This window comes from Simochromis diagramma, unplaced genomic scaffold (genome assembly GCF_900408965.1).
Source record: "Simochromis diagramma unplaced genomic scaffold, fSimDia1.1 OVJJ01000304.1, whole genome shotgun sequence".
Classification (NCBI taxonomy): Eukaryota; Metazoa; Chordata; class Actinopteri; order Cichliformes; family Cichlidae; genus Simochromis; species Simochromis diagramma.
The window spans coordinates 18,803,787-18,822,652 of record NW_024387030.1 but is presented as its reverse complement, the minus strand read 5'-3'; the positions used below and the strand labels follow the sequence as shown (position 1 = coordinate 18,822,652).

Genomic DNA, 18,866 nt, shown 5'->3' with positions numbered 1-18,866 from the left:
ACCATTGCTGTGTGTGCCGTTGTCCCTGTCCCACGCCTCCACTATCACAGTGAACGCTCGCTGAAACACAGAGAGGAGGAGAGACAGAGGTCATCACGGGGTGCACTAATACGGAAACATCACAATCAACTTTTCTGCTCAGACTCGTGCCCAGTTCATGATGTAGACATGGCACACGACAGTGAGTTTACACAGAAACCCAGATACGAACAGACACGGAAGACTGCTTTCAGAAACTGGCACACACACATATTTGGCACAGAAGGTGAGAAGCGGTGGGAAAATTTGTTTTGTTCCCACACTGCTGTCACTGATTACCTTCCGTGTAACCAGGGCTAGTTAAAAAGGGCAGCAACCTGATCATTCAAAAAAGAAAGCATTCACCTGGAAAGTAGCAACACAGTTTCCATATGATCCTTTCAAGTTCAGTCAGATAGACATTCTCCTAATTACATTCTTTATATTTTTTCTCTCTTTTTTCCGGATTCTCTGGAAGGTCAGCACCCCCAGAGCTGGCAGGTTTTTGATGACTTGCCAAAAGGCAGTTAAATGGACTATATTGATCTCCAATGGGGAAATATAATTTTCTTGCCTTCTCCACTGAAATCCCAACTGTGTCCCAACTTGTTTTAAATGTCTAGGAATGCATAAACCGATCAGGCATAACATTATGAGTACTGACAGGTGAAGTGAATAACACTTATCATCATGTGTTAGAAGTGGGAAAAACGGGCAAGCCTAGAGATTTCAGTCTGACGAGGGCCAAATTCCAAATGCTAGATGATTGTTCCAAAACTGTAGCTCTTGTGGTGTGTTCCTGGTCCGCAGTGGTTAGTATTTATCACAAGTGGTCCAAAGAAGGAACAGTGGTGACCAAGAGTCTTTGATGCATGTGGTCTAAGTATAATAGTAGTATTGAGCTACTTAGATTATACACCCCCGCTAGAGTACTAAGATCATCTTCCCAGTCACTTTTGGTAAAGCCGAGATCCCAGCTGAAGACTAGAGGTGACCGAGCGTTTGCCTCGGATCTATGGAATAACCTCCCCATCACTATGCGCGAGTCTGATTCCATTCAATCCTTCAAATTGCGCTTATTTAGCCTCGCCTTTTCTACCAGTTAATGATTGTTTCTTAGTTAGTTTAATGCTTATTTCTATCTTCGGTCTATTCTGAACTACTTTTAATCATATTTAAAATTCCTGACTGCTTTATCCTTTACATATATTATTCTTTTATGCTTTTATATGCATTTCCTTTACTTTTGTGTTTTTAATGCCATTTAACATGCTACCATGTTGGTACTTCACCATAGCCTTTATCCTCCCTGTTACCTCATCTTACTCTCTTGTATGTTAAGCACTTTGGTACACCACTGGTTTTTAAATGTGCTATATAAATAAAGTTTGTTGTTGTTGTTGTAACAGATGAGCTGCTGTAGCAGTTAATACTGGTTCTGATAGAAAGGTGTCAGAATACACAGCTTGTTGTACATGGGGCTGCAAAGCTGCAGACCAGTCAGGATGCCCACGCTGACCCTTGTCCACCATCTAGACCACAGAGCAATGGAAGAAGGTGGCCTGGTTACTTTGACACATACAACCTCCCTAAGCACTGGTGCAGACCATGTACATCCTTTAATGGGAACTGTATTCCCTGATGGCTGTGGTCTCTTTCAGCAGGATAATGCGTCCAAAGCAAAGATGGTTCAGGAATGGTTTGAGGGGCACAACAATGAGTTTGAGGTGCTGACTTGGCCTCCAAGTTTCCCAGATCTCAGTCAAATTGAGCATCTGTGGGATGTGCTGAACAAACAGGTCCAATCCGTGGAGGCCCCACCTCACAACTTAGAGGACTTAAAGGATCTGTTGGTAACATCTTGCTGCCAGATACCACAGCACACCTTAAGAAGTCTAGTGGAGTCCATGTCCAATGGGTCACGGGTGTTTTGGCAGCAAAAGGGGGACCAACACAGTATTAGGCAGGCGGTCATAATGTTATGCCTGATGGATGCATACTACTCTATTACTCCATCTGTTGTTTGGGTTTGCATGTTCAGGATGGTTACTATGCCTTTCTTTGGATTGTCTGTCATCCACAGAAATGAGGATTAAATTTGGATTTCTGTGTTAAATAATACCAGATACAGTAAATGTCACAATCTGCTGAGTGCTAAACTGCAGGTTTATGTGTATAATGCGTGTGAAAGCCCAGCATGCCTGCACACTATGCCCTACTTTCCTGAAGAGATGGACTCCACTGTCCCACAGCAACAAACTCAAACTGTGGATTGTTTCAGGTGCAGGGCTATTTTTCCCCCCTCTCCCTTTTTTTTCACGTGCATCAGCAAACAAACCGAGATGGAGCTCGCTGTCTGTCATCTGCATGGGGCCAAGCAAGCAGCTGTGAGTTCCCATGACCCAAGTCTGACTCAGAGTGACTGAAGGCTGCAGGGAAGATTACAAGGGAGGTTACAAAGTGGCGCTAGGAGAGATTAAAGACGAAGCGCAAAAGACATGGGGTGAGGTAGAGCGCTCAGGTGCTCGGTGGTGCTTTAAACGTAATTGCGTGGTGTGAAGCTCTTTGGGTGGGTAGCTGAGAAAAGTCGTGGGTGAGACAAAAATACAAGTCAGATATTGCTCTTAGCGCTTGTTAGCACGTGTTTTTTAAATTTGTTTTTATTTTAGGGTGTGTTCATAACATGCAGGTTGGCGCCACGTCGAAAACAAGTCCAGAATCGAATGCTTCGTGGCAAATAGAGTGTGACTAAATGATTAATGACGTACTTGAAAACGAATCAAAAATTCATGTTCAGTTTTGTGGATAAGTTGTTTTATGCTCAACTAGTACACTAAACGAGTGTCACTGTTTCTTTAGTCTCATGGAGCTCTATTCAAGTAAAGTCTGTCGACTAATTAAAGGGAAGAAACAAAATAATTGCAGTGAATTGGCATTATATAAGGAGAACTGATTTTTTTGATTATTCTAGAAATGAAATGTGACTATATTTTTTTTTTTTCAAATTACGCTTTTTTCCCCCTTTTTTCTTCACCCATTACATTTTTGAAGTAATCACCCCAGCACCAGGTAGACATTTTTATCTTTTTACTCTACACATCACGAACTGATTAACGTAAAAACTGCTGTATCTGATGTTAAAATCCTGGGTATATGAAAGGTAAAGCTCCTGTCTTTACCTCCCATCACTTTACCTCTCATCTTAATTCAATGAATGCGCCTACTTTACCAATCCTAAATCTGAAAGTTGGAGCGATCTCAGGCATGCCTGCCAAATTAGCAACGCAATCAAATGTGGGAAAGTGGAAATGACATTAAACAAAGAGGTTTCGTAGCCGCAAGGTGTCTACGTAATGTCACAGAACTTCCAGAGAGAGCCAGAGGCATTCACAGGAGCATTTTCTTACAGGCTCTTTACACTCCCTCTGTGAGTGTAGGCATGTGTTACAGCATCACCACAAGGGACAGAAAGCCGCTACAGTTTTCCCAACTTTTATTTTGCAATGCAGCTATTACTACAATCGTTTGGAAGAGGATGAGCTATTCTACCCTGCGAGATAAAGACTGCAGCAGTAATATAAGCAGTCACAGTGTGAATGGATGAATGAGACATGTTGTATAGAGTCTATACGTAACCATCGCCTCTCTGGGCTCAAATATTAAAAAACAAGAAGGATTGTAAAAGAGGTAAAGTCTTCAACACCAGCGCAAATTTATTTTTACAATTTATTTTAACAAGATTAAATGTTGAGAAAAGATATTCAGCCATTGGTTTTTCAATGCTGAAGTGTTTGCTAGCACATAATCTTATAATTGCTCAGAGTTGTTCCAGTACTAATAATCCCCAAACTATGGCATCATTCTGAGGACAATCTGAGCACAAAGTGTCCAGATCATACCAGCTTCTTCTTCTTCGGTTCTTTAGATGACACAGTAGTGATTTACGAGCGCGTGAGAAGCCACAATTCTACTCTGAGTGAACACAAGTGGACATTATCATAATCAATTTTCCCCTTGTAATCAATTTTAAATGTCACAGCCACTGACTTCCAGACAGATGGGGTTTTCTCCGAACCTCAGAGCACCTTGACATGAGTGCATGTGTGTTTCTGTATAAGAGTGTCTGTCATAGACTAAAGCAGGAGGCTATGTGTGTCACCGAAGGCCAGGAGCTTGAAGATCAAAGTGTCACGTCCCTGCAGTCTGCAGCGAGACAACCTTATCTGTGTGTGTTTGTGTCTGTGCGTGTGTGTGTGAGAGAGAGAGACATGAGGCTTGGGAGGGGAGGAAGGGAGTGTAAGGGTGCGTTGGGAGACACTTGACACCTCCTAACCAATTTACAGGAGTCAGAGGGATTTGAGTTTTCATTAGGCGAGGAGAAACCAGCCCACTCCTCACCGCCTTCACCTGTTCAATGAATAAATTACTGCCTCACCACGGCAGGAACAGCCGCCAGCGACACACAACTCTGCTGAGAATAAACTGTACAGTCTGGAGCTGCTCGACACGCTGCAAATTATGTGTATCATACGCACTAACAAGCTTTCTTTCATTGAACTGCAGCCACTAGAAAACTTGGAGTTCTCGCTTGGATAATCGAAGTCACCCTGATTTTACTTTTCCATTCCCAGAAGGGAATTCCAACTTTTTATAAAACTGATTCAGGGAGTAAACTGAAAAAAATATGCAGTCTACAACAGCGCAGTCTCAATCTGAGTCTTTTGGAGAACCCTCTGAACGCACTCAGCAGTGTGTGTAATATTCTTGGAACAAATTAAACTGCACTACAAGCCATAAGAGAAGCTATTGTGCAGATGAAGTGGTGCCAGTACTATAAAACTAAGGCCAGAAGATCACTCACTGTTAAGAACTCCTAATACTACTAGAGTAGGTTTGCATTATTCACAGCAATAATCAAATAAGCTGTATTTTTCTCACTGCGTATATCTGAAACAAGATGTTTTAGCTTCCTTCTCCTCTTTTTAAGCCAACTTTTTCTGATTGGCAGCTACTTGAAAACAAAATACTGCAAAAGGTGGGTGTGTCAACAAAATCTCTGATCACCATAATAGGGCGTTCCCCTCTCACTGACATCATAAAGAGCCGGGAGGAGAAAAAACTATCCAAAACAGAACATTTGGGGCAGGATGAAACCTGCAAGGTGAGGTAAATCCATAAAACGTATACATGTGCACAAATTGGTTCGTTTGCTGTATTGGTTTCTGTGCTTTATGTCAGGTTCTGAGTGTAACTTCATATAGTTAGAGTATATAGAGTATATTTGAGCTTACATAAATGCAGCATAATTAAAAATGTATGTTACCACCTTGTCTTGTCTCCCTCGCCTCATGCCCCTCCCTGAGCCTTGTTCGTCCAGAGGTCTCTTCCTGTTAAAAGGGAGTTTTTCCTTCCCACAGTCACCAAGTGCTCGCTCAAAGGGAGCCACCTGATTGATGGGGTTTCTCTGTATTATTACCTGTAAAGTCCCATGAGGTGACTGTTGTAGCAATTTGGCACTAAATAAATAAAATATAATAGAACAACTGAACTGAAGGATGCATTCTTATTCAGTAATACCTCAGGGGATTCATTTGGAGGCAGCAAACCGAACAGCTGAAACTAACAATTACAACTAACGACCATTTTGGCTCCAGTGGGCACCTCTAACAATCATTTAATTTACTTCCACTTTAATTTTGGAAATCCTTATAAAGGATTAGAAAAAGAAAGAAAGAAAGAAGAAAGAATATCACAGCACAAACCCTCCAGAAGAACTCAGGAGCTAAAAACAAATGTCAAAAGCCTCCATGTGTGAACAGTCAAATAAATTAAAAGCAGAGTGCAGTAATGTAAAAATAATACCACAAGGATGTTGCATAAAAGATGTGCAACAACAATTTTTGAAAAACTTCCACAGTCACAGGTGGAGCATAATGACGAGGAATGTTCTTTGAACTGAAACTCACAACAGCCAGGAATTGTTCACGGCAAAAGGAGTAAAAAAAAATCCAGAGACCCAATTAACAACTTTTCCAGAGTTGTGATCTGAGGAAGAAGAAAAAAAATAAAAGCAGCAGCAACACCTGTCACGTCACACCTGTTAGTCTATTGACATGAATAAAACATGTTGCTCCCGGCAGAGAGGGGCTCGGATGGTTAATTTAGCACGTTATTAACAGAACGAGCCCAGCACCCCTCCACCCACTACCACCTCTTCTCTCTAAGGAGGCCTCAATGTGCCAACCCTCCCCGAGGAGGCCTCGTTCAGACAGCAAATCTAATCAAAGCTAATCTAATCAGGTCTTTATACTGGAGCTGCAGAATGGTGAAATGACCCAATTCACTTTTCCCACACCAAACGCGTGAAAAGCTATTTCTGTCGCTCCAGGTCACGCCGCCTCCTCCGGCAACAGAGAGGAATTCTGTGAATTTGCCTTTCATACTGAATCAATAGCACGTATGTCTGAGGGAGAAAATACCACCTTAAATCCATTAGTTAGTCCTAAGTGATATAACTAAGAAAGAAATGTGACTTTCTCTAATCATACCTCTACAGTAAGGTTATACGATGCTTCTCCAAATTTCCACTGAACGCTGAAAGTCAGAGCATGTACAGAGATAAAAATCTGAGTTTTTATTACCACCTCATCAAACCGTCAGAAGCTGCCGCTGGCTGCACTTACTCAGCCACTGTGCATGTACATCTGTGTATCACAACCACAAGTGGGGGACTCTGATGTTTTCTCATGTTTTACTGCATTATCTCGGAGTACTAGCACAATCGCTCGTCTCTTAACTTGTGATCTTGGAGGAGCACAATAGGTATCTGTGCATCCGAGTCTGGATGCAGTCTGTAGAGTGAGTATGAGTGAAATTTCAATTGTGCAGATTCTCCAAACTTTGCACTGATTTATTGTAAGGAGTGTGTCTGTGATTAGTTCAAATGCTTGGCTGAAGCTACTGATTTGATTTGTAAACACAGTGAAGTGCTGGAAAAGACCAGAGAGAGAGAGCCAAATTCAGACCAACCATGGCCGTAAAAGTCCACAGTGGCTTTTTTTATTTATGACAACCTACTGATTTCCGAAGTGAGCTGAAGCGAAATATAAGTGTGTAGGTACTGTGGTGGGTTCCTTCGGTAATGTGCAATTCTAGATGTGTAAGTGGCAGCAGGCTATTTTCAGAGGAAAGCTAAGCTAACACGTCGAAGACAAACAAGAACAGCTTGAGAAAAGTTGAATTTTATACAAATATTGGAATATCAGATACAGAGAGAAAAGAAACGGCACACGTGTATCCATACAGCGTGAAGAAAAGCTGGAAAGATGAGTTTACTTTGCTGATGGACAGACGATTTGTTAATTATATGATGACTCCTTAATTAATCACATTTAATGATGCCAAATGTTTGTATGCTCTAGCTTCTCCAACATGAGGTCTCGCAGCTTGTTGTTAGGTGACAAATCTGAAATCTCAACACAAACGTCCACCATACAGAATCATAATTCACAATGTCCAGTGGCCATGTGCAGCAGTTAATACCCAGTTAAATGATGCTAGTCTGGCGAAAGATATAATGTTCAAAGATTGTTCAGGAAACTGAACTGGAACTGCATAAAAGTCATCCAAAGACATAGACCAAAAAATCCAGGTGTGCACAAAAACAGCCAGTGATGCAGTCAAGAACAATGTTTATTATCGTAACTTTGTTGTCTGCAAGATCTCTCAAAACTATGTCAGAACAACTGAACTGATTCTAATGTAAAAACTGCAAATAAACAATACACTATTTCCCCTTAAATCATACTCACAGCAAACCTCTTGGCTATGAGGGGAAAACTCCCGACTCAGCACAGGCACACACACCTGGGGCTGCGACCCGGCCAGTTAGCCAGCCAATTTCAACTGACCTGATATCCGCATGGTGTTTAACCAACTGTGATCAAGCAGCCTGTGGCAAGAACAATAATTTTTTCAGTTCTTTTTAATTTCTTTATCAGCCCTCTAAAGATAAGCTGACGTATGATAGAAATCCTAGCTTTGTAAGTCTGAGTTATTCCCTTTCTGTTTACACAAGACACACAACTGGAAATACCTGCAACTCGTTTTTTCATGTTCTGACATTTACATACTAAACCACAAACTGATTTAACAAAGAATTCACTGATCTTTTTTCATTTCCTTTAATCTCCACCTGCAGTCTGAAAGTTGGAAATTGCCGAGACTTACAGTAATACCTCTGATACGTACAGTAGGATTAATAATGAGGACTAGAAGTGAAAGAAGTGATAATGAGCAGTATGGAGGTGCTACCCTGACTTCATCCCAGAGTCCAAAGACACATTTGCTGAATATATATTTATGAACAGCATATTCAGCACTTCCAGAGGCTCTAAGATCCACTGCTGACAATTTGCCCAACACAGCTGTCCTCCTAGATCTCTGTTTCGCCTTCCCTCCACTTGTCTTGTTAACTCAATATCCAGGGACAATAGCTGAGGTATAAAGTCATTGTTCCTGCTGAAAGGTGCGGTGACAAAGAGGTTAAAGCAGGCCTCATTTCCACAGCTCCACTGGGAAAGCGATATTCACGCCGTGGGAAAATCCTGACCGAGTCCTTCAATAGTGGCCCACCTTAGCACAGATGTGACAAATAAACGGTCCACCTGCCCTTTGCTGCAAACACAAATAATGTTTTTTAACATGTGGACAAGGTGGGGGCAGTTAGGTAATGTTAGGTCTAAATGCTGTTTTAAATGAACTTCTTCAATGGTAGATAAACTTTGAGTGGTATGAGAGCACGTTGGGTTCAGAGTTGTACATTTATGCCAACACAGGATTAATTTTAGTGCATTTAAAAAGAACTAAACTCTCAAAGAGAAGTTTTAAAGTGTTCTAATGGACATCTATAGTTTCAAGATTTCTCAAGCAAACTACACTGATGATGACAAGCTTGTGGAGCTGCTAAAAGCTACAGGACAAGTGGATGAGTGGAGCTTCATCTCTATCAATAAAAAGTGACAAGAAACAAGAGAAGCAAATAAAAAATACCTCAAAAGTCAAAGAAGGATGGAAAAGAAGGTAGAATAAATAGGGCCCTTAATCCATCATTTCTCTCATTTCTCACTCACATACTGATGCTCGCTCGTGCTTCACTATGTGGCCAACTGGCTAAAACTTTGGTGTAACCTTCTAACGCCCAGCTACGTCTGATAAAGTACAATAGGAGTAGAAATGTCACATTTCTTTACAACGTCAGTTTTAAGTTGCCTTACAATGTAAGACAAAGACATCACGGGCACTTTTTGTAGATTCGATCTGGGACTTTAAGTTAAACACAACACATTTAAATGTCTGTTAATCTTATAAGCATACCGGGTTAATAACATTTGCTTCGTTTGATCAGCTTTAAATGACTAATATCAGACATGACAACCTTACACTTTGATCCTTTACATGGAAAAGGAGAAAGGTAGATTAAGTTTAGTTGCATTATAGCGCTTCAGAGAGTATTTCACGGGTTTCTCCATGAAGGGGAGGTTGGGCAATAGAGATTATTGGCAGAGATTTGGGTCCCACATGAGTTGAGAAACCCTGCTGAACCTTCACCCAATCCCTCTGGAGAGGCCAGTTACAACAGGCTGCACAGTATCCAAGTTTCAGGGGACGAAGAGGGACTTGTAGTAAGATGTGTAAAGGCCCATTTCTATGAGTTTCTCTCCAGTTTTATTACTTCAGCCGAATGATGAGTAAGGGTAAGGTCAGGGTTTGTTCATGCTGTATATCTTTGCAGTGGTTTACTTGAACTCTAGTGTGTTTATTCCTTTCGTTCGCTTCATTTTTCCACAAAAAGAATGACAGTCGTGTCAGGAAGTCTAACTCCTACTTCATGTGCTCTTTACTGGAGTAAACTCTAAAAAAGAAGATCTACCAACAAGTGTGTCACTCTAGTGTAAGTATAAACTACAAAATCCTGCAAACAACTAAAAAAAAATCCTTATAAGATGAGGATTAAGATTTGATTATGCTTGTTGAATTGCTGACCTTGTGCATGAAAGAATTCCAAAACTTCTCTCCGTGTCATTTTAGTTCATCAGCTGGTTCACAGCGTGAACCTAAATGAGCCAAATACAAAAATAAAATAATGCAATGCAATGATCTTTTCCCAGTCTGTTTTTGGACAAAGAAAAAGCAAACCTCAGGTGAACGCTGAACCCTGAAAACAAAACAAACTAACCAAAGCCAAAAACCTTTTAACTAACACAATATGTAGTTGGAGGGTGTTCTCCTGGTAGGTACCCTGTGAGAGAAAGAGGGAGATGGATAAAATAAACATGGGATTGATGGGAGATTTTGGGAGGTAAATAAATAGTGGAACAAAGGAAGGTTTGGCCATCACACAAAATCGCTTTCTCTTTTCCATCCCGCCTTATGTCCTCTTCATCCCATCATAATGTCTCTCCCTGTACCCACATCTAACTACGCTCTATTAGCCCTGTCAGCAAAACTGGAGAGTCGAGTGGGAAATTAAGCTGCTCTGTGTGTATATGCCTCTAACATGTTGTTTTTATCACCCCTGCTCACCTCAGTGTTCATAATCCATATACTACTTCATGTCTGCCTCACCAAAACACACACGTTATGAATTTAACACAGTTAGAATGCTGGAAAGTCACTTATATGACCGTGTGACCGAGCACCAAATCACAACATCAGTCACCTCAATGCATCAAGGCACTTTACTAATGCTTTACTAATGCAAGCTATACTAATGCAGACAAAACCTCAACAATCAAACAACCCCCTTTGAGCAAGCACATGGTGACAGTGGGAAGGAAAAACTGCATTTTAACAGGAAGAAAATCTCTGGCAGAACCAGGCTAAGAGAGGGAGTGGCCATCTGCTGCAACCGGTCAAGGATGAAGGGAGAAAGAAAAGACAGACGACACTGTAATGCAATAGTATTAAGCTGCTGTGTTATTTATGATGTGAAATGTCAATTACAAACCATGTAAAGCATTCTGTGTAGTTGTATCGTGACTAAATTCTATTCACGTTTTGCTTTAGAAAGTAGCAAGCTAAAGAAAATTTGTATTTACTTTAAAAAGTTTGAATTAATGATGTAAACCCATTTATATCACCACAGCCTAATAAGCGCAGAAACACAAATCCGCCCCCGCAGACACACAAGTCACACATAAAATCAAATCCATCCACAGCATGTGCATCAATCAGCTGACCAGGCAGAGCAGCTAACAACACATTTCCATGCCTCTGACCAGAAACAGGTCATCTGACATCAAACCAGCGTGGGAAAGATGAGCAGATCCACTGTGAGTGCAGTTAACATCACGTAACAGAGCCTCACCATGATCACGCTGCAGGCTTTTAGGCTTATTAAACACAAACTAAGGGAAGCAGCAAGCTGGAGACCGCAGACTATCATTTCTATTTTGTGAGCGGCTGCGTTTTCTGAAATCTGCATCCATGACTAAAAGCTTGCTTGTTTTCTAAAACTGCTTACTAGCACTCTGGTGGACACAGCCAATAAAGCTGGTTCAAACTGTTGCATGCAAGTAACTAATTTTGCAGGATGTTGTTCAAAAGCATTTTAATCCAGGAAATGAGCAACCAGTCGTAACTCTAAATACTTCATCTTTTTTGTAGTTCCTGTGTAGTTTCAAAACACTCTCGCCAACAAAAACCAGTCATTTACGTCAGCCTGCGCCAAACTAAACAACTGCATAATCCTTACATTCAACATAGATGTACCTCCCATATTCTTTAAAAAGTATATACGTATGATGATCACTCAGAAATACAATCAAACTTTATTTAAAAAGCAGACACTAGCTTTCTAAATTCCTTCTCTCCTGTAAACTGTGTTAACGTGAAATGCAAGGAGAATACTTCAGTAAGCTGACACCAGAATTCTGGCTATGTGACCACACTGCCCACCTGTAACACCAGGTAGTCAGCTTCATGTGCTTTTGCATCATGTGTCTTTTCATTCAGCTTCCCTAACCAGACCAACCCTACACCTCTGTCCCTTTGGGCTTCACATCCTCCTAACCAATACCCAAACCTAATCAACCATAAAAGTATCAGCAAACAGGAAAGAGCTCCCTGATGGAAGAGACAGAGACTGCGCCAAGGACGCACTCGGCAAATGAGCCAAACGAGCCTACCGCTGGCAGTGGCAGCATCGAGGACACAACCGAGGAAGGCAGCAACTCGCTGTCATCCAACATTACACTTTGTGATTGCTCACTGATACTCCTCCGAGAGACGTGATCTTACACGCCGTGTGCTGTAATCATAGCCTGCTTTCCTAATGCAATTCGCTAAAACATTTATCCGAGGAGGAGGAGGGGGAGCAGGAGGTCTCTGAACAACAGCTGTTCCACCTCTGTCCCTTAGCTCCACCAGGCTGAGGGAGGGGAGGGGGTATTCTGGCAAAAGATGGGGCAGGCGGGAGGGGGGAAAAAAAGCGGGCTATGAAACTGAAGGAGTACTCACCCTAGATCCCTGATTTACTCACAGAGGGGTGAGAGAAGGACAGCAGCTCTAAAAATACCCCCATAAGGAGAGAGGGAGAAGGAGATGGAGGGCCGGAGGAAGGTTTGGGTACGAGTGGAGCGGCAGAGAAGGAATAAGAGAAGAAGTAAATGTTTGTTTTTGCTTCAGTCACTATAAAAAAAAAAAACAACTAAAAGAAAGCAACATCTTAAAAGACCGCATCCTAAAAATACACCTCCCTTGTGGCAAAACCTCAGAATTTTGAAAGGGGGCCCATTCTTCCCTTCTACCTCCCTTTGCCCCATCATCACTACTTCCTTCATTCTATCGACCAATCCCTCCCCCCCTCTCTTCTCTAATGAAAGAACATGTCATTGAAGGCCCCAAAAGCCAGAGGGGTTAAAATGAAGGAGAAATGATTGGCAAAGGAAGAGAGGGCAGAACAATGTCCTTTTTTGCAGCTAATTTATGTCAGGACCAGTGGCCCAGATACAGAGGTCAGCCAATGGAGTCTACTATAACAGCACCACAGGCTACAGGCCACAGCCTCATACATGTGTTCATCCTTTTGACAACAAATTTTACACGCATACGACACATATTTGGGATCTTAAACAGAGTTTTCCTCGAAAATAAAACTAATCCCAGGTGAGAAAAGGCTACATAACTACATTAATATGTTTTAGAAATAGAGTTTTCATCACTTTGCAAAAACTGACTGAAGAAGGTAGGACAGTAGCTCCATGAAATTGATGCTGCAAAAAGGTTTACCAATATCAATACCAACCCTGGTATTGGTATCGGATCAATACTTTGTTTCTCTCCTCTGAGTTCACTATTGTGTTACCAAACCTCAAACATGCACTATAAAGACTGTCTGAACCCTTTTGTGTTGACTGTCATGTCTATTTTATTCATAGCATTTTGCTATAATCATTTAGTTTATTCTCCTCACCGGTTGAGTCATTTCCATCACTTCTAAGTGTCCGACAAGATTTGGGAAACAAGGCCAAAGTTTACACAGTAATCATTCAGGTGTTCCTGATCTGGAGGCATGAGATGACTGAAGTTGTGGTGCACGTGCTGTAACTGTCTTTAACCAGGAATCTGAATATTTATAACTTTCAAGCTGAAAGAAACAGTTGCTTAGAGTCGGTATTATCTGTGATATCACAAACGGTTACATGCAATGGCCTCTCTTTTTCTTTTTTAGCTGCTTTTCTCTCCTGATTATTATTTTAAATGATGTCTGTCTGTGGATTTTACAGTGTTGCCGGGTATAAAGAAGACACTCAAAGACATCATTTTTGATTCCAGGCATCTTTTCTTTCTTTTTTTTTCAATTATCTTACATTACATGATTAATAAGTTACTCCCAAATAATCAACATGATGACGCTGTACATATAAAACCAGCTCACTCAACACTGTTAACTTTATGGAGCACTGCTTTAAAATGTGAAATGCTATTTATTTCTAACTATTTGTTTTACAAGCCTTCAACTGCTGCGACTTTGACATCCTCATCAGAAGAAGCTGCTGAATGCTGATACCCTCCTTCTTTATGCTGCTCTCTCTCTCACACACACACACACAAACACACCTCTATCTGCTGCCTGTCAGATAGCAGAAAACAGCAACCCCACACATGACGAGTGAAACAATGACCCAATAATGGGTAGAGCATGAACCTGAGAGGCGGCGAGGTAAAGGCATCCCCCAGCCCCGATTGACCGGAGGATGTTCACTTGTTTGAGTAGAAGGTGACACTGATATCCACCGCCTGTGTCACACACAACTTAGTGGTAACCGAATCTGCCTGCAAGGCCCCAACTTACTACTTCCATCTTCCCCTCTGCTGACAGCTGACCATGGGGAGTGATGAATGGGAAGGTCTTGCTGCCAACCCAAGCACACAAAGAACCCGATATGTACATTTTGACATGAACAGATGCACGGGGACTCATCCCCCCCCCCCCACAGTCATTCATGAAAGTAATTTCATGTTTTTATTTTTTCTTGCAAAATATTATTTCTGCCAAACACCCACCACATGAGCCTAAAAGTTCAAAGCTATGTATTAACGTAAATCTTTTAAAAATCAAAAAGATTAGGTACACCGTTGTACACTGACAAACTGCAACAGTAATCTGCTGACAGATGAAACGGATACCGCTGACCGTTTTGTTACAATGAAATGTTCTGCTGGAAATTCTTGGGTCTTGCTAATTCGTGTGGATGCCACCCACCGAAAAGCAGCTCCATCCTGTAGAACAGTGCACCGGGCCACACCTCAAAAACTCCTCAGAACAACCAAAGAAAGTTCAAATCAAACACAGACTACAGATCCCATTTCCCAGTGGAATAAGTCTGATGCACACCTGGGAACGCAGAGAAGTCCTCTGCCACAGGACATCCCAGCACCCTATCACGCCCCTCTATCATCATTTATCCATGACTTCATTGGTTAGACCTGAGATATTTTTAACAAAATAAAATGCAAAAAAATGTCATAAAGTGATTTTTTTGAGTAAAGGAATCTACCAGTGTTTCCACTAAGAAGTCAACCGTTTTTTGTGCATTTGTTTTGACTGTTTATTTATTAATTTTTCTAACTGTGCTAAATCATAAAATAGTTAGGAATTGGGAATGTAAATAAATGTTTGCTCAATCATTAAAAGATTTATCACTTTCCCTTCCTTGGCTAATTGATTACTGGACTAATCACCTCCCTTAATATCGTGTGATTAATCCCTGCCTTCATGCTCTGATGATCAATTTTAACCTTGATCCTCTTCTCCAGATTGTCTCACAGTGACTGATGACTCTTGTTTGGACAGCTCACTCAGCTGTTTTGTGGGAACAAAACCTGTAAACTCCACCAAAGCATCATTTCAAACAGTAAACCTCCCTGATGCAGATCTGTGGGTGTAACAGCAGTGTTTTTTTTTTAACAAAACTCTGATTGCCAGCTCTGATCCACTTTCCCACGCTGTGCCTCCAAATAAGGAGCAGGGGCAGGTTTTGATTGGCTCTCCATTCTGTTTGGATTAGATAATAAGTTACCTGCCACTTCTTAATCAGCACTGAAAATCCTTACATAACCCCCCCCCCCCCCCCCCCTCCTTTCATTTAAACACACAAGCCACACAAACAGCAGCTTGTTTGGTATCTCATCGAACTGGGACACCACTCCACCACTATGCGTAAAAGTCTTGCGTCCTGCGCTCACCAGGTGGTTTTGGCTTTATCAGAAGCACGCGGACATTTCCTGCAAAGTTCCCAGAGAAGAGCGTGATCTACCCCGTGACTTGACTGAATCACTGATGATGTGAAGAGTCCAAAAGTTGCCAAAACTTCGGATAGAATGAGTGGCAAGCAGAGATTCAGACAAGGAGCGACTTGTTGCAGAGAACTGTGCCAAACTGATGCGCGCTGCACTTTGCGTGAGCCAGGGTTTAGCCTCAATACGTGACAACATCCAATTTTACATTTATATTTTATTTTTGGCAAATAAAATGACATATTAGTAAACTTGCGTCCACCTGCGCGTCCTAAATGGCCATTTCAACGAACATAGTGTTTTACGCGTTCTTTTAAGAGAAATCGGAATGTTACAGCGAAAAAAAACAAAACAAAAATTTAAAAAGCGCAATTATCACATAAAAGTGGCAAATTTCCATCAAACAAGGTCCACTTACCGGCCACGCGAACTGGAAGGGAATCTTGATCTTCCCGACATCGTTGTTCCGGTTCTGTCCCGTTTTCTGTCCGCCTTTGAACTGAAAAGTATTCCCACCGATAACCTGTGTAGTTTCCGTGCCGTAGGTGCACGGTCCATTAGTCGTGACCTCCGTTTGGTATTCCTTTAAGCACACTCTTAAGTAGGTGTCACACTCGTCCTCGCCGCAGTGGCCTTCCGCCGCGCTCTTCTCGTCGTCGCAACAATCGCCGTTGTTTAGCAGACCTTTGGGGTTTTCCACCGAAATCAACTGCAGCTCGAAGTAACCGGTGGCCCGAGACACCTGAGGAGAACAAGGCAGTGTGAAAAAAATGCCTAAGATGGTAGCAGCATCTCTCTGTAACAGGTAATTAAAATAATAATAATAGTAATTTAAACCTTACATTTAGTCAGTTTATTGTTTCTATCAGTGATTCATGCAGGTATACAAAGTGTTGCATGACCCTCGGTTAAATAACCATCGCCGCCCTTACGAGAAATGTCACTGATTCAGTGAAAGCTCTCCACAAAACTGCACGCGGACATTCCAGGTGGAAACAAGTGGATGTGGGGAGAAAACACGACCTGGGCTCATGTGTTTGCAGCGCAGCCACTCTGCACAGACGCTACTGTATATTTTTGGCACGTTTCAGCTTCGGGACCTAGCATTCCCAGTTTAGCTCACTCTGCAGATCAGTCTGCAGTCCTGCTTTACAAACACATCCACCTTGAAAACCCATCCAGTCTGAGTTAAAAGTCAAAATCACCTAAAGTGAAAAGACAAGCAAACCATTAAAAGATTTAGAGGCGCTTGCTGCTGATAACAGCAGTAGATGGATTCTCTGTGCAGGTGAGGGTGCACTGCTAACATGTGAAGACACTTAACGATCTTTTTTCTTTTCTTAGAGTAACCAAACTTTCAAGAGCGGGCGCGCATTAACGCACTCGGTGCGGATGGCAGTCATTCGGCGCCTGGATGAGAACAAATTTTCGGATGTCTGTTGTTACACGCGCAATTATGACACAGCAGAGAATTTTGGCAAATCTAATTTGTCTCCCGAAATTCCAGAACACGTGATTCAGGAGGCAATTCAATTAAGAATGGAATTTATTCCGAGCCCCCCACAAGAACCCCCCCCCCCCCCCCCGCCAAAAAAAAAAAACAAGCAACCACACACAACAAACCCCCAACAACAGCATTAATAATAATAATAATCAGAACTTCAGAGCAACAAAATCATCATTTGCCTCGGAGCTGAAAGACAAAGTTCTCACCTCAGCCCGCAGCGTCAGGAGAAGACACACTAAGAGGAAGAAGCGCTGCAGTTTCCCCAGATTAGTCCACATGTCTCCGGCTGCTCGGTGTTGGTTACCATTAGGGAAAAGCGAAAATATGGATGTCTCAATGAGTCAAAAAATAATAATGAATGAGGCAAAAAAGCAGAATCCTCTTCCTCCTTCTATCCAATACATGCACGGCTGCTGCTCCTCCCCGGGATGCCCGCGGCTCTGGAGGAGGAAAAGCGCACTGGTGCTGCTGCTGTTTGGTCCACGGACTCACAACAAGACGCACAAACTCCAATTCCCTCCGCCGCTCGATGCACTGAGCAGCAGGGACTAGAAGCAGCGTGCGTCTCTGTGCCCAAAGCCGGAGCTCTCTTTGACGGCCAGCCCAGCGGACCAATCGCAGCCCCGTTAGCGTGGAACGTCGGTGTAGAGAGCCAATGAAGAGAGGGGCGGGAAAAAGGGAGGACAGCTGATAGATTTATTATTGACGTTTTCTCACACTTTACCTCGAATTGGGCATTTTTAAGGCTCTTAGCAAAAAATCTAATCAATTCAAACAAAATTCAAACAAAAGTTTCTCTGTATGTTTCTCTATATGAAATTGTCACGATAAAAATGTGACAGAAAAAATGTACAGAGAAACTTTTGCTTTTATTCTTATAATTCACATACTGTAAACGATAGTCATAAATAATCAGTGAGGACATGCAGAGCGCAGTTCATGCTGTTTGCGCCACGAGCTGCTCCTCACTGACTTGCAGCCTGAGGAAACAGGGCTGTTAGCGCCCTCTACTGACTCCCGAGACTGATGCACTGTAAATTTACACCTTTGTTGTCTTATGTTTTCTGACGTGCTGCATGAGTGCCTACACTAAATGACTCCTGCCAATGCAGTCAATGCATGTCAGGCTTAAAGCAACTCCTTAAGCAGCATGAAGAGTTTAATGTGTAAGATGAAAGAGGATCCCACCTACTGTTTGTGTCATTTTCTGCATCCACAGTTTCACACTGTCCCATCTCATATTTTTTTAAAAACTAATTCTAGAGAAATGTCTGCATTGTTATCTTGGTGCTCCAAATCTACATTATCTGTGCACATTGTATGCTGAGAATATTAAAACCGTCAATTTTTTGCACATCGTTGGTCCCTACTGTTTACCTGCTAGGGTACTTTTCTTCTTTGTTCCATTTGGGGCTTCTTTTATGTTTCTGGACCTGCCACTGTGTGTGTATATCTATATCTATATATATATAGATATAGATAGATAGATAGATAGATAGATAGATAGATAGATAGATAGATAAATAGATAGATATGTAGA

The 18,866-nt window shown here is 41.9% G+C and overlaps 1 protein-coding gene across 2 annotated transcripts in view; it reads right to left on the bottom strand.

Moving 5' to 3' along the window:
- Positions 1 to 17,883, bottom strand: part of LOC120739780 (protein jagged-2-like) — a 49,841-nt gene extending 31,958 nt beyond the window's left edge. For both annotated transcript variants that reach the window (XM_040041668.1, XM_040041669.1), the window contains exons 1-3: positions 17,533 to 17,883; positions 16,238 to 16,561; positions 3 to 60 (exon numbers count right to left, since the gene is read on the bottom strand). In XM_040041668.1, coding sequence (XP_039897602.1) covers positions 3 to 60; positions 16,238 to 16,561; positions 17,533 to 17,604 — 454 coding nt within the window. In that variant the 5' untranslated portion in view covers positions 17,605 to 17,883. The remainder of the gene's footprint in view (positions 1 to 2; positions 61 to 16,237; positions 16,562 to 17,532) is intronic.
- Between the last annotated feature and the right edge of the window lie 983 nt (positions 17,884 to 18,866).